Source organism: Zea mays, chromosome 6 (assembly GCF_902167145.1).
Source record: "Zea mays cultivar B73 chromosome 6, Zm-B73-REFERENCE-NAM-5.0, whole genome shotgun sequence".
Classification (NCBI taxonomy): Eukaryota; Viridiplantae; Streptophyta; class Magnoliopsida; order Poales; family Poaceae; genus Zea; species Zea mays.
The window spans coordinates 135,107,007-135,123,368 of NC_050101.1; the positions used below are offsets into that span (position 1 = coordinate 135,107,007).

The 16,362-nt window shown below is 44.6% G+C and overlaps 1 protein-coding gene across 1 annotated transcript; it reads right to left on the minus strand.

Annotated features, from left to right (window-relative positions):
• Positions 1-235: 235 nt before the first annotated feature.
• On the minus strand, positions 236-3,066 carry LOC100283709 (growth inhibition and differentiation-related protein 88). The gene is made up of 6 exons (NM_001156608.2): positions 2,606-3,066; positions 1,998-2,104; positions 1,626-1,898; positions 1,377-1,544; positions 870-959; positions 236-720 (listed from the first exon to the last, which is right to left on the minus strand). The coding sequence occupies exons 1-6, from the start codon at positions 2,869-2,871 to the stop codon at positions 533-535; spliced, it is 1,092 nt and encodes a 363-aa protein (NP_001150080.1). The 5' UTR covers positions 2,872-3,066; the 3' UTR covers positions 236-532.
• Positions 3,067-16,362: the final 13,296 nt, after the last annotated feature.

Below are 16,362 nucleotides of genomic sequence, written 5' to 3' on the forward strand. Positions count from 1 at the left end.
TATCTTCCATGCTGAGTTTCTCTGTTCTTATGTACCATTTGACAGTATTCAATTGTAGCACTAAAAAACACAACCTATTATGCCTAGGACTAGGGGTGGTAATGGATCCAAATGTTTCTTCCCCATTTTGTTTGAGCCCTTAACTACTTTTAAATTTTAATTCAAAAAAATTGAAGTAAAGACCGATCTAAATATGATCCAATTCTTTAATTTTATGGTGTAAAATTTAGAACTCATCACCAACCCTACCTAGGACTAATCACAGATTGCGCAGACAAGGTGCTAGGTGGTAAGGTCGCAAAATATAGTGCTGCGCGTGCTTTGCTTTTCAGTTCAGAAAAATCTCATCCTAATCCCTTGCTGCCCGTACAACATGCTTGGCGTACACGTCGCCACTACGATACACATCGCGTCAGATTTCTCTGTATCAAAATCAACATTTGACCATGCAAAGAGTACAAGCATCTAAAACACCAATGTAACAAACTCGCAGACATGATGTGGGCGACCAGCAATCATAGTATGTTCTCCATCAATCTGAACCCCAAGCCTCATCACGCATTGCTTGTCTAGCGGCAATTCTGTCCTTCCTCTCTCCCTCCTGTTTCTTCAACTCATCAGACCCAAAGTTTGTGAACTGTTTCAATCCCATCCCATGAGCAATTAGCCTTTGAGCCGTTCTTGCAGATGTCTTTGGTCTTGGCTTGGGCGGATCTAGGTCTGCAGCGAGACACAAGAACAACTTAGAACATAATGTGCAGCAAATTCGAACAAGATCAAACAATTATAATGTTATGATCCACGAAGCATGCCAAAAGACAAACAGAATGAGCAAGAGAAAGGAATCATCACAAGACACAAGGTGTTACCTCTACCATCTATTTTTGTCAATAGATCATCATCCGGCTTCAGTGACCGTACTTTGTATCTTGGAGGTATGCAAGCTTGAGCCTCATTAGCTGCAAGTCAATTTGAAAGAATAAGGGGATCATAATACATGGAACCAAAGCTACAACAACAACAACAGTGGATGGCTTCACAGTTAATATCATCTCCATCAAGTTCTAGCCTAACAGAATGGAATACCAGCAAAATAATATAGTTGAACGTACCATGGAACACAGCAAAATACAATATTCCACAAGCTCACAGAATATGAGTAGACAAAGCGACATGTAAACAAACTGACAGAACTTATTCAGGTTTTAGGGGCGGAGTTATGGCGAGGCCACCTATCATTTTAACCGACAAGTTTATTTTCTCAGATAATTATACTTGTCTAATCCGTCATATCAGATAACTGATGTCAGAAGATCATGTCCTACAATGGTACCATACACAAGCATAGTTCCAAATGGCTGCAAGAACCAAATTACCAGCTGATGGAGTCCGAAAAACAGCAAGTGCAGAAGTATCATTAATCCAGCGAATGGCAACCCCGTGATCCCCAAACTTCTCAAAAATCCTTTCCAGATCTGTTGTGCGTGTACTTGGCGGAAAGTCATAAAAAACAAGGACATGCCTTGTCCCAAACTGTGTAGCAGCTACAAAACCGAGTGAAGTCCTGCATTTAAAATTCAGCATGAACAGTACAATCACGCATATAAAAATGGAATATTGGATACCTGTAACAGCATTATTCTCTGGCTCATTCACATGATCCTTTGATCCAACCTGAGGTTTAGACTGTTTGTTATCCAACTCTCTTTCCGAACCACACTGGTCACTGTACAAAACACTCTTATTGTAAAGAAATGAGCCCCTCCCCCTCCTTTTGGGCCCTGAAGATGGGGTGCTACTTTTTTCGGGGGAGCTGCAAGAAGATACTCTAGCTCCTTGCTCAAGAGAGCGCACTAGTGTGTCATCAAGGGCACCACTATCTGCAATAGCCTCCCAATCTGCAAGTATCAGAGGAGGAATGCACGATCTCAATTTCCTGTGAGCTGTGTCCACAAGTTCAATAGCACAAGCAAGCTATAAAAAGTTAAAAACAATACCATCCTCCTCATCTTCATTGCTTTTATTAGTATTAGCTGAGACTTCTGAGTCTTTTGAACCCGTTGCACACTCTTGTGATGGACATTTCTCTGACAGCTCCTGATCCCTTGAGAGCGTCATTTGGCACAAAACAAACATATAAGTAACTAATTAAGAACTAAGGAAAAGGCACCCAAGCAGGAGATTGTACATGAAGCCAATTACAATGGTTAATGAGGAAGTCGAAGTAGTACATAACTAGCTAGTGCCCCTGGTATTACTGTTTTAGATATATCAATTTTGCCACTGAATCTGTTGTTAGAAGTAGCAGCCATGAAGGCAAGCTACAATCTGAGCAACGCAGGGAAACTGTGTAACTACAGAGTACAGAGTCAAGTGGCAATTGCTAAAAATTAGGAGTAATCCAGGACTTAGGTGACCAATCATGCATCGAATTTCACATTATAATCTATATATTCCTATTTCTATGTATGAACAACCCAACGAAGGTAACTCTAATAATAGCCCAATAGAGCAATAACTAAGCAGTTGAAACATGAGGCCTGAGCGAAGGGCTTCCAACAACGAACTACAAGAGCAACAAGGACGACGAGGGGGGGAAACAAACCCTAGGGTCCCAGTCCCAGGGACCGTGGCGCGGGACCGAAGGGCGATGGCGCGGGCGCGGAGCTCGTCGGCTCGGAGGGTGTCTCCCCGGGAGGCGTGCAGGCCCGCGAGGTCGCCGAGCGCCGTGGCGAGGCGAAGGTCAGTGGCAGGGGGAGCAGCGGAGGTTGACAAATCGGAGACGACGGACTCAAGGAGGGCGATGGCGCCGTCGACGTCGCCGGCGTCGACCAGGTCGTCCACCTCTTCCGTCCAACGCGGCCCGTCCATGGCTGGTGCGGTTTGAGGGTCGCCGGAGCTGAGTCGGTCTTAGTCGGTAGTCGGACTAGGCTGAAGAAAGAATAAAGTGTATTTCGGTTGCAAGTCTATAAAATTTTAAAGTATGTCTGTAAAAGTTTTAATTGCTATCTGGGTCTCTCTTAGTTCAAACAAACGATTTATAGTTCGACTCTATTGACTAGAACTGGCACATCGACTCGCATGTCATCCTATATATCTCTTTTCTCCGTTATCTCACGTCCCCGCCGCCACCGTCTCTAAAGATGAAAACGGATTGGTAAAATTCTGTCCTAATTTGTACCGTTTTCTATATTTGATCTTACCATTTTTATGTTTAAAGAAAAATATATAAACATTATAAAAATGAAAGAGGGTTTATTCCATCCGTTATGGTATCCCGGCTTTTATTCAGATTAAACTCGTATTTATTCCGTATTTAATAAATATATGACGAGCCTAATATGCATTTATACTTTTAGGTGACAAATTATAGCACAAGTGACCGAACATTGTAACTATTGACTCTTTTCAATAAAAAGTGGTCTAAAGTCTTAAACAACATCAGTGTAGCTAAATATATACTATTAGCAAACAAACAACAATAGAATGTTGCCTCTGTATATTTATTTGTTTTGTGTTATTATCATACCATCAGCCACTAGTCAACCAATCAATACCATTTCTGTTTGTATTAAATTACGAGTTTCCGTTAGTATTTTTGTTTCCGTTTGTTTGCGCAATTCAGTTTATCTCGCTTCTGTTTTTGTTCGTGACTATTTTAGATCTGATTCTGTTTCTGATGATAAAATGCCTCGGTCCGTTTCTATCTGTTTTCATCTCTGTCAGTCTTGCGCTCTAGCTCCAGCTTATTCTCCTCCTCGAAGCTCCTAGACACCCTGACTCCAGCTTGTTCTCCTCCTTGGGGCTCCTGTCAGCGGCGGACTGACGTTATGGCGAGTGAGGGCACATGCCCCTACTCAAATTTCTGATTACAGTGGACTTCATATTTTAATTACTGTAGCTTTAAAAGGTTATTTGTTAGTAAGCCTCTATTTAGATTCCCACTCAATAGTTGATCCTCCACTTGGATTTTGGGCTAGGTCCACTCAGCAGCACCTGCATGTGAGTGCGTCATGCCCATACACGCGTCAGGTTCCGGACATGCCATGCATCTATGTGATGTCTCGCTAGGTAGCAAGAGGATAGCTCACATCCGAGCCTAGTCTTCCTCCGTTGCTGCTCAGCCATGGTGGTGTCGCTGGACCTCGCCGAGCATGGCACGCGCCCGGCCATGGTGGTGCACGACCATCTTCTGCAATCATGTGAAAGCAGACATTATTTTCCTTGCACTTATTTGCTCTGTTTTTTCTATTGCTATTTGCTGTTTTTTCTATTGCTATTTGCTCTGTTTTTATTATGTTGACCAATGGTCATGCAAATGATTCGGGTTATTCACCCAATTCACGATCAGACTTTCTACTTAATTGAGGAGCATAGGAGAAAGCTCAAGGAAGATTACGGTTAGTAACCTAGAGAGGATAAGCTGGAGGTTGGCATGTTATATTTTCAGTTATATGGTTTCTGTTTATGATGCGCTATCTGACATGACGGCTGACCTGGTCTCTTGTCTTCAGATTAAGAAGATTGCTCTTCATGCTCTGAACCATGTAATCTCCAGAAAGGCTCTGGCAATCGTGTAGGTGATTGATCGTTTCATTGATGACTGGGAAGATAGAAGGCACGGTGGTTGTACTGACCCAGCTTGGACGTGGTTATTTTGGTAGCAGGTTGTAGTCTAGACTCTAGATTCTAGAATAGACCAGAGATTTCCTCACCCCTGGACGCCATTACAGCGTCAGGCTTTTGTTCATATGTGGTGATTAGCGGCTGACACCATTTTGGAAGAACCATTCTAGATGCTCGTTGTACAAAGACTCTTCATATCTGGTGATTGCTGGGCTAGTCTACCTTCCAGCTCGCCGTGCTCATGCGCTGGCTACCAATCTGGCTTGTCGACAGACTCATCACTCATGGACCCATGGTGCTACTCGCCTGGCTCGTCCTCAGCCTCCATCGCCCCGTCTCTGGTTACTCGAGCTCAAGGAGACACACGGACGGACCCCAGCGCGCTCGCGCGCATTCACGCCGGCAACATCACCATCGTCCCTATCGTCCCAGCAAGCGTGGCCAGGTTGAGCTCGTTGACGGCCGCGCACTCCACTTCAACGCCGTCACCCTCGCTAGATATGGCCAAACGGGCCACTCGGCCCAGTCCGGCCCGGTCTCAGTGAAGTTCGGTCCGTTTTGGGCCCGGCCTGTCAGATACGGTTAGAAAACCGGGTTCGGGCCGTCTAAGTCCGCGGACTTGATTTTCTGTCCGAGCCCGGCCCGCAGCGAGCCTAAACGGGTCGGATCGGCCCGTTTAGCACGAAAAAGCGGGCTAAGCGGGCCGGTAAGCACATTTTAGTGTAAAAAAGCGGGCTTAACGGGCTTAGGGGTAAACGGGCCGTGTCGGACTAACCCACCGTACCTAGTTTCCTGTCCGAGCCCGTCCCGCTTATTCGTGTCGGGTCGGCCCGGGCCCGTATAGAACCGGGTCGTGCCGGGCTCGGTCCGGGCCCAAACAGCAGGCTTCGTGTCAGGCTCGCGGGCCTCGTGCTTATTGTCCACTTATAACCCTCGCCACCAGATACCGCAGCAAACGTGCCTAGTGGCTCCAGATAAATTCGAGTAAAATATCTTCTATCGAGTCTGTTTCCAAGTGTTTTGGACCTAAGAGAGAACCAAACAGTGATTAGGACCTTAATAGATACACTTTAAAAGTTTATGGTTCGGGTTGACACACCCAGACAAGTTAAAGGACCAGAAATGCACTTTACTCGTGGAAAAAACTTCCAAAGATTCTAACATTTTCCCCACTGGGAAAGAAAAGAATTCGTAAATGCTGTCATCGCTGGCTGACGTGGTGTGACATGTTGGCAAGCTAGCTTGGAAGAGGGGTGGACGCAGTTCGATACTTCAAGCTAGAGGACCTACTCTGCATGTTCATGTTCATGTGCTGATGTGCATAAGCAACTTCAGTACATCGTACAACGTGACCCCAGTGGATGAGTCAAACACTGACATGAGGGCTTCTCGAAGCACATACGTCGGCTCAAGCAGGTTTGTACTTTAAACTTCTCTAAAATATTATTTCAGCTTTATCTTGTCGGCAATTTCAGTATCTATTTTGACTGCACAAAGTTTTAAGTGCCGGTTAATGAGTACAAGGACACAATTTTGAACAATGCTCAATATAGTTCCTTCGTAGATGTTGTAATGAGTGAGTCCGAAGATCCTGAAGACAACAATCTCTAGCACAAATGTTGCATGATGAAGAGAGACCATGAAAATGAAAAGGTTAGAAAAAGTTGGTGTGTATGTTAGAGCACCATAACACTTTGTTTTACCCAAATTGTAAATAAGGCCACAAAAAGTTACATAGCACATTGGAATTATTGCAGTGAAAGGCAACAAATAGTATCACTAACAAGGGTTTTAATTAGATATTAAGACTAATAACGGAGTTTCATCCAGAGGGAAACAAATAACCAACATCAACATACGAAGCCAAAGAGATTGTTTGCCATGTTGGTTTGGAAGTACAAAAGATACATGCATGCCCTAATGACTGTATATTGTATCGTGGTGACGAGAACAAGAAATTGGAAGTTTGGCTGATTTGCAAGGCATCGTGATATAAGATACGGTGTGACAACCCTTTTGATGTTCAAGGTGAACCTTCTAGGAGAAAAATATCTGCTAAAGTCATGTGGTACTTCCCTATAATACCATGTTTGAAGTGTTTTTCTCGTAACAAAGAGCACACCAAAATGATGATGTGGCACAAATAAGAGCGTAAGGTGGATCCAATGTAGAGACACCCAGCTGATGGTTCACAATGACGTAAAGTTGATAGAGCGTTCCCAAAGTTTGTAGAGAATGCGAGAAGATTTGGTTTAAGCACTGATGGCAAGAACCTTTCAGTGAGCAAAGCAACAGTCATAGCACTTGGCATGTGACTCTATGTATGTACAACCTGCCTCCCTGACTATGTTTAAAGCAAAAGTCCATTATGATGATGTCGCTTATTCAAGGCTCAAAGCAACCTGGTAACGACATCAATGTGTACTTAAAACCATTGGTGGATGAACTTCTACAGTTTTGGTTCGAAGGTGTATGTCTGTGGGATGAGTGCAACAGGAGGATTTTTACCTACGTTCTTTGTTATTCGTAACCATTAATGACTAGCGTGCACTTTTAAATCTATCAGGACAATCCAATAAGTAATTTTGGGCACGCACCCATTGTTTAGATAAGACTAATAGCTTGTATCTACATCACTGTAGAAAAGTTGTTTACATGGGCCATCATCAATTTCTTTTGGTGAAACACCCATTAAGAAGAAAAGGTAAGCAATGGAATGGAGAAGCAGACCATCGTGCCAGGCTAATTCACCAAATTGGCAATCTTGTATTCTAGATGGTACATAACTTAAACATAGTGTTTGGGAAGGGATCTGGTCGCCAGCCTACTCCTAGTGAAGATGGAAATGTACTAATGTGGAAGAAGAAGTCAATACTTTAGCACCTACCTTATTGGATAGTTTTAGATGTCTTCCACTCAATCGACATAATGCACCTCACAAAGAATCTTTGTGTTAATATACTTGGTTTGAACTCTCATGTGAGATAACATCCTACATCCAGTTTGTTAGTTGCTATTACTTATGATTGTTCTTGCCCTCTTAGGGTGCCTTGTCCCTCCTTTTATAATTCAAGGCGGGGCAATTACAAGAATGATCTTTGGTAAAATATCGAATATGAACTGAGTATCTACTCTAAACATGCTAGCCTACCATCTAGGAGATCTCTATCCAAATTTACATGCAGGTTCCCTTAAAATGTGAGGGTGCCATAACTACAAGCTTTTTTGTTGGGGAAGCATCGGCCCTCCTTTTCGTTTTATACACATCTATCTGATTCCGACGAGTGAGTTGAATCCCTTGAATCTGAATCCAAGTTTATCTACCGAGTCCAAGTTCTCAACTAGGCCCAAGTTTATTGCTCTTCCTCTTCCAATGTCTTGGCTATTGATGTATCTCGAGTATCCCTGGTGTATATTCATTACAATAGCCCCTGAGTCTAGCTTTGAAGGAGTTATCTACTCAGGTAAGTCGAACTCATTACCTCTGCCTATTGCTTTATTTAGTCGAGTCATGTGATGCGGTATCCAGTCCCCAAGCCAAAGGACTCGGTAATGGATTATCTATTTGTCGTTGAGATGCTTTAAAATTGATTTGCATTAGGGATCTAGACAATGTTTAAATAAATTAAGAGATTTACCAGTATGTTGTTTTGAATGGAGTCTTAATGTGCAGAAAATTGAATCCTAAGACTGAACATTTTTATCCCTTTCAAGAGAATGAAAATAGACCCTCGGAAGGGTCACTTTTAAAGGCTATATCTCAAGACTCGGTAATTCTTATACTCCCGAAAGAGTCCATATGTTGGTATTCAAGCCTGAAGACTATAATTTTGTACCTTTGGAAGAAGTTCATTTTGTTCGTTTGTGGACGAATCCTTCCTTTTGCCTTTAGAAGGGTATTTTTGTTTCCCTGTTGGTGAACCAAACCGATAGGGGCTTTCGCTATCCCACGGATGGTTCATAGGAGACAAGTAGAGCCGTGTAGGTGATACTTGTTGGCTTCCCTAGAGGGATCCCTACTCCATCTAGATCAATGTCTAGGTATCGTTGTAGTGGGGCTCATTGAGTCCCCTCAATATCCTTAGAATGGCTATCAAAATGTGATGGGAGTAGGGGAAAGTTCACCATGCGGTACTAGATTCGTGTAGGTGGTACTACCGCCCTTCCCTTGAGAAACCCCAACTCTACCTGAGTCGAATCATCCAGGTACTTCTAGCATTATGGCTAGCGCCTAATACCCATCTTCCCGAGTAAGCCATAAGCCCTCTCTTCTTGGCCATTGCTTTAGGAATGAGCGTATAAAGAAAAGTTCACTATAGCCCCGCTCTCTAATCAGAATTCCATGAATGCTTGAGAGGTAAACTGACTCCCATTGTCGGTAATAATGGATCTCAAGACGCCGAATCGATTAAAGATGTCCTACATGAATTCCATAGCTCTGCACGTCGTAGTCTTCGCCATAGGTTTTTCTTCAATTCAGTTGGTGAATTTGTTGATGGCCACAAAAAGAAAAGCTACCCCACCTTTGGCCAGTTAAAAGGTCCTATGATATCCAAACACCAAGTGGAGAACGACCAGGTGACTAGGATGGTCTGGAGCTATGCAGCATGAATATGGCCTTGATGTGTAAAAAACTGACAGCCCTCACACGTTTGTACGAGTCGCTAAGCATCGGTTACAACAGTCAGCCAAAAGATGCCTTATCGGTAGGCTTTTCCAACTAGTGTCTTGGCTCCTACATGATTTCCACACATGCCTAAGTGGATGTCGCCAAGCAATGTCCTTCCTTATCGATGGGGACACACCTCATCAAGATTCCTAAAGCATTTTTTGGTATAACTCGTCGTTGGTTAGCACATAAGCCTTATACTTTATTTGTAGCTAGATAGCTTGTGTTTTGTCTTCGAGAAGAAGTCTATCTAGTACATACCTAATGAACGGGGCCCAATAATTCGATTCTACAACCATTACCTTGGCTTCTACCTCATCAAGGAACTCTAAGCCTAACTCTTTAACCAACTCGACCAGGGCAACTTTGCCCCTTTGTGGATGGTTGGGGAAGATAACCTTTCCATAGGGGATCTTGCTGACCCTAACTTTCCCAATATGTCTGCCTCTTTGTTCTTTGCTAGTAGGATATGTGTGAATTGGATTCCATCAAATTTATCCTCAAGTTTCCAATTTTTTGGCCATAATTCATCATTTTGTCAGCGCTGCAGGTCCATTCCGCCTTGTAGACTTGGTTTACAAAAGTAAGGAATCACCCAAGATGCTGACCTGGTGACAATCTTAGGTTGAGTAACATAACCTCATATTTAGTAACATTGTTCGATACCAAAAAACATATAATGGAAATATTTGCATTTCTCGCCTTTTGGCGAAGTAACTACAACTCATGCGCCTCCTCTGGTGAGTTGCGGGGTCCATCGAAGTTGATATTTGTCGGGGAAATGATCCTTGGTCCTTGAGACCCACCGGTTAGTGAGCGCGCTAAGGAAAGAGCCCCTGGTCGCTGGGGTCCGTTAATTAGTCGGAAGTGGTAGGTGCGCCAACCCTGGAAGGACCCACCCATGGTCGAACCCCATTGCATCGAGCCTAGGGCCAGGCGTGGCTGAGCCTAACAAGGAAGGACAGGCGTGTCAGGAGGGAACCACTCGAGTGGGTCCCGCGCCCGGCCCCGGACTGACCCACCATAAATGACTGGTCGCATTAACCACGCCTGGCACCAAGCTGCAACGTGGGTGTCGGTCCGCTTCCCACTCATGACCTACGGACCCCTCGGGCCGCATAGCACTCATTACATACGATCCCCTGGATTGCGACACACTCATGGCCTATCGGACTAGTCCTGAGTGTGCAGACCTCGGGGTCGGCATAACCGGAATGATGGCACCTGGGACTGAAAGTCGCCTAGAGGGGGGTGAATAGGCAAAACCTGAAAATTAAAACTTTATCCCCCAACTAGATCCCTTGATTAGTGGTTAGAACAAGATATACAAATATAGGAGTATACAAACTAAGTTCTTGCTTGAAAAGAGTATTGCTAAATAATGCGGGAGTGATAAATCAATACAACTAATAAGTTATAGAATAACAAAGCAAGAAACCTTAGATAAGAAGAGCACTAGGACAAGTTCTTTCTTGCAACGTGTTGCTTCACTAAATGGGAATTGAACTTGAAGCAACACCTAATGATATTAGCAAATAATGGTGCAAGAAAACTTAGAGCAAAGGAAAACAAGCAAATCACAAGCAATAAACACAATGGACACGGGTGATTTGTTTTACCGAGGTTCGGCCCTCGAAGGCCTAGTCCCCGTTGAGGAGTCCACTTAAGGACAGGTCTTTTTCAACCCTTTCCCTCTCTCCCCCGATCACACAAGGATCGGCGAGCTCTTCTTCTTCTCAAGGATCACTCTCGATCCCACAAGGACCACCACACTCTTTGGTGTCTCTTGCTAGCTTTTACAAACCTCCAAAACTTTGGAGGAAGTTCGATGGGAGTCAATACTCCACGCGCAAATGAACACAAAGATGAAGCACACACTATCTCTCGATGAATCTCACAAGGCACTAGTGCTAAACTCAAATGAGTAGCTCTCTTTTGCTTGCTCTCTCTTTTGTGGCACTTGTGTTGGTTGTAGTGGTCTAAATCTTGTGTATAAGATGGATCAATGAATATATGTGGTTGGGAGGGCTTGAGTATGTCAACTAGATGACTTGGAATATTGCTTGGGCTCCCCCACCTTGAAGTGGCCGGTTGGGGTGGTATTTATAGCCACCATCCAATTTTGTAGCCGTTGGAGAAGCTGCTGGCGATGGGCGTACCGGACAGTCCGGTGCACACCGGACATGTCCGGTGCGCCAGCCACGTCATCCTATCCGTTGAGATTGGAGCTGGTCGACCGTTAGAGGCTTTGTCCTCATGTGGCACCGGACAGTCCGGTGCAGCACCGGACAGTCCGGTGCCCCTCTGACTTCTGCTCTGACACTCTGAATTCAACTGTACACTTTGCAGAGTCGACCGTTGCGCGCAGATGACCGTTGCTCCGCTGGCACACCGGACAGTCCGGTGAATTTTAGCGGAGCGACCTCCCATTTTCCCGAAGCTGGCCAGTTCAGAGCCGCTTCACTCTGGAGCACCGGACACTGTCCGGTGGTGCACCGGACAGTCCGGTGAATTATAGTGGGCTGCGCCTGAGAAACCCGAAGGTGAAGAGTTTGAAGGCAATCCTCTCTGGTGCACCGGACACTGTCCGGTGGCACACCGGACAGTCCGGTGCGCCATACCAGGGAGCACTTCGGTTTCTCTTTGCTCCTTTCTTTTGAACCCTGTCTTGTTCTTTTTATTGGTTTTGAGTTGAATCTTTGGCACCTGTAGAACATGTAATCTAGAGCAAACTAATTAGTCCAATTGTTTGTGTTGGACATTCAACCACCAAAATCATTTAGGAAAAGGTTTAAAGCCTATTTCCCTTTCAGGGACCATCGCCACCCCTGCAGTAAATACGTGATACCAGGAAGCCATGGGCCCTGTGAGTACGCGTGGACTCACCCGTGGTAAAACGCTGGTTTTACCCTTGCCTTAAGCTCCTTCCCAAGGAAGCCACCGATGGTCGACCCTTGTCCCGGCCTAAAAAAGGGAGAGACTGGACTCTAGGAAAGGGGATGGGGAAAAAGGAACAGAAGGACACTTGGAGACGACCGGACGCCTTCATACGGAGACGAACCTACAAGGACAAATCGGAGACGAGCACCGATTAGGACCGGGGGGGGGGGGGGGGCAGAGCCCTACCAAGCCAAGACTTAGCTAAGACTCCACCTCTCAGCCTCTAAGCTCCACTTCCACCCCGATAAGAGATCTAGGAGCCTATCCTCCCTCTCTCAAGTTCTTGTAACCTCTACTACAAGTTTGATCATTAATGGTGCCGGTAGCGCAAGCCACCGATGACTGGATGATTGGACGTTCTACCTAAACCAATATAAATTGTGTGCCCTCCGCGCACACTCTTTGGAGCTCAGAACATGCACAATAAGTTTACTTGTCGGAGTGAGATACGAAACATTGACAATTTTCAATAGTCTAAGGGTTTTGACTCGACGGTATCTGTATCTCTGTCTATTTAGCAACAAATTCAGTGAGAGCCTAATCCTTAATATTTGTTTGTAACATGAAGAAATGTCACATACTCCAAGTTCAATGCCCTATTTAGAAATTCTTCATGTTTTGTTGTGTAGTATTTCTCCTAGAGTCGAAGATGTGTGTACTTATTTTTGATGTGCTTAAAAATAGTGTACCAACTTGCAGGAAGTAATGAGCGATGCATATGCCATTTTATGAAATGAAAGTATCTCAATTTGGATTCTTAAGTACCTCTGAGATGAAGTGGACCAGGAACTGCACCAGCTCAGTACTACCACGACTCTGTCGTTCCACCACCAGGGTCATGATAACTACATGAGTTGTAGACGAGATATACACTTGGAGCGCCTCTCCTAATCAAAGGCGACCAAAATGTCGGTCACTTGTTTTTGGTTCCTAAAGGGTGTAAAAAACAAGGCAACATAATAGAATAAATTATAAGATTCTCCCTTTATTTAACCCTTCTCTAGAGGTTTAAATAAAGTGAGAAGGTAAGGAAGGAAAAGTAGGAGAGTAAAGATGAAGATAAATGTTGGGGGCCTTCGGCTTCCGAAGGTCCTCAAAAACATGATTTGACAATGTTTCTGGAGTGTAATACATGAACAGGTACCTCGGACATGGACCCTTCGGACATGTCAAAATCGCTGTATGAAGAAACACAAGGAGAACGAAGGATGGAACAGAGCCGAAGCTGTGCGCAAGGAAGCTTCGGCATGTTGGTAGAAAAGAGGAAACTGACTTAAAGAGGAAAAGACTGTCTAGACCCCGATAAATTACTATAGAGTTATTATCAAATGCAAAGGGCATGGATGTAATTTTACATGGGCTGCGACCCGTGCCTATAAATAGGTGAACAGTACTCCCGTACTGTTCAGGCTGACTTGGCATTTGCTTTTGCGTCACGCTAGTATTTTTGCTTTCTTTCAAGCCGAAGGTACATTTATAATTTGTTATCATTTTTATTTTTCCATAATAATAAAATAGAAATGAGCTAATAATAATATTTAAGTGTTTATGTTATTTCTCATACTTTATGTGAATCCTTCTTCATTATTTGTTGTACTGATGAAGGTATGTCCTTCATAACCTTCGTCCGAAACTCATTATATCCCAAGAGAAATAATGCTTCGAAGGACAAAGGACTTTAACGTTTAACAATTTCTGTGTTGCCTTGTTCTCAATTTATAGCATTTAAGGACAAGTCCCCAACATTGGCGCCCACCTCCGGTGAACCCTTTTTGACCACCTTCGGCAAGCATCGACCTTCGTCATGCCGCCAAAGAAAGCTTCAGCAACAGGGGTTGCTGCTCTGCAGCCGCTGGACCCGAACCAGGAGACCCTTTCTCTTCGGGAAGCCCGAAGCCAGAAGAGGAAGGCCACCAGTCCAATGCCTCAAGAGGACGATTTGGACCAAGAAATTAGGAACATGGAAATGCTGCATCAACAAGTGCAAAGGAAGAAAAAAAAAGATGGCCCGGCTAGCCGACCTACAAAGGCAGATAGACGAAGCCTCTGAAGAAGTTCGTCATCTTACGCAAGATGAGCAGAACCGGAGGCCCCAGTACAGAGAGCTTCACCAAGAGGGCTTCATCAACGAGGATGACTGGTATGAAGATTTCCATCATGAAAATTTTGCTTTTGATGATGCTTCTCCTCTGTCAGCAGAACTGCAGGATACACCTTGGCCCCCGTCTTACAAACCACCTCAGCTCCCAATGTATGACGGACACTCAGATCCGAAGCAATTTCTAATGAGCTACGAAGCAACCATATCTTCATATGGTGGCAATACTGCATTCATGGCGAAGTCCTTCGTCATGGCAGTCAAAAATGTTGCACAGACCTGATACTCTTCTCTTCGGCCAGGAACAATCACATCGTGGCAAAAGCTGAAGGACATGCTCATCACCAGCTTTCAAGGGTTTCAGACGAAGCCGGTCACTGCTCAAGCTTTGTTCCAGTGCACTCAGGATCATGAAGAATACCTTCAGGCGTATGTCCGAAGGTTCTTACGACTGAGGGCGCATGCACCAACAGTGCCTAATGAAATTGTTATCGAGGCCATGATTAAGGGGCTTCGGCCAGGACCTACAGCCCAATATTTCGCCAGGAAACCCCCTCAGACCCTGGAGAAACTGCTTCAGAAGATGGATGAATATATCCGAGCAGATAATGACTTTCGGCAAAGGAGGGAGGAAGCTTACAGGTTCTCCGAAATGACCAGGGGCTTCGGAGGGAGAATCCACCCTAGGCATGTCAGATCTATCCATTCTACTCAGACTGACGATAGGGGAAGTCAACAACAAAGGCCGCAGTATTCCTCTCAAGCTTCGGGGCAGCAACAGAACTATCCTCGGCCCCCAGCTCCAAGGGGCAGAGGCGCGAGGGGCTTCGGAGGAAGGTTTGGGGAACAGCCCAGAAAAATTTACTGCCTATTCTGCGGTGAGGACAAGGGACATACTACCAGGATGTGCCATGTCACCATTCAAAAACAGAAAGAGATAGCAGAAGCTGCAGCCCAACAGAGCCAGCCGAAGCAGGTTATGCATACTGCTTCGTACCACTCACCATACATCCCAGAGTATGTGGGTAACCATCCTGCAGTTTCTGTTGCTTCGGCAAGCCAACCTCGGGCATCTTGGCAACAACCCCCACCTCCACCACCAATGCAACCCGCTTATCCCCAAGGCCAGCAGCCAGAAGGGAGCCAGCACAATCACCAGCAGAGAGACTTTAGGGAGCAGTCCGAAGCTCGCACAGTCAACAGTACTGTGCCAGAATCAAAGCACATCTACTAAGATGTATCCTACCTCTGAAACAACTTTTACATTTGTTATCATTTACCTTTTCAATAAAGAGCAATCATTGAAAACTTAGTTCTTTTGTTGTTTTTAATTTCTTGTAATTGCTTCGTCATTATCATAATGAATATACCTTCTTCAAACATCGACGAAGCTCTAAAGGTCTTGACGAAGGAATGCACTGCAAGTTTTTGTCGAAGCAACAAAAGTCGTTCTTAAGGGGACGTAGCGTAAGTTTTCTGCTCAAAAGTCGTTCCAAAGGGAATGCAGAGCTTACAACGAAAAATAAACGTTGATACCGCCGAAATAAAAGGCGAAGAAGCTCCTAAGGGAGGCTTACAACTAAAAATAAACGCTGATACCACCGAAATAAAAGGCGAAGAAGCTCCTAAGGGAGGCTTACAACGAAAAATAAACGCTGATACCGCCGAAATAAAGGCGAAGAAGCTCCTAAGGGAGGCTTACAGCGAAAAGTCAACGCTGATACCACCGAAAAATAAACGGCAAAAAGATTGTGTGCTCCACTGGGGAATGTGTGTGGGCCTTCGGCGCAAATATCATTTTGCATGTCATTACATCATTGCATCATGTGCATAGCATAGCATCATACATCATATTGCATCAATGGCACAAGAAGGGGATGCAATGTTGACCTTCGGAAAGGTAGACAATGTTGACCTACAATATTGAGCTTCGGAGATCGTTTCGAAGAAGTGCCAAGGCACAAAATAAGTTTTCAAGAAATACAACTTCGTCACTTTGATATGAAGAGGAAATCCATTGTTCACAAAG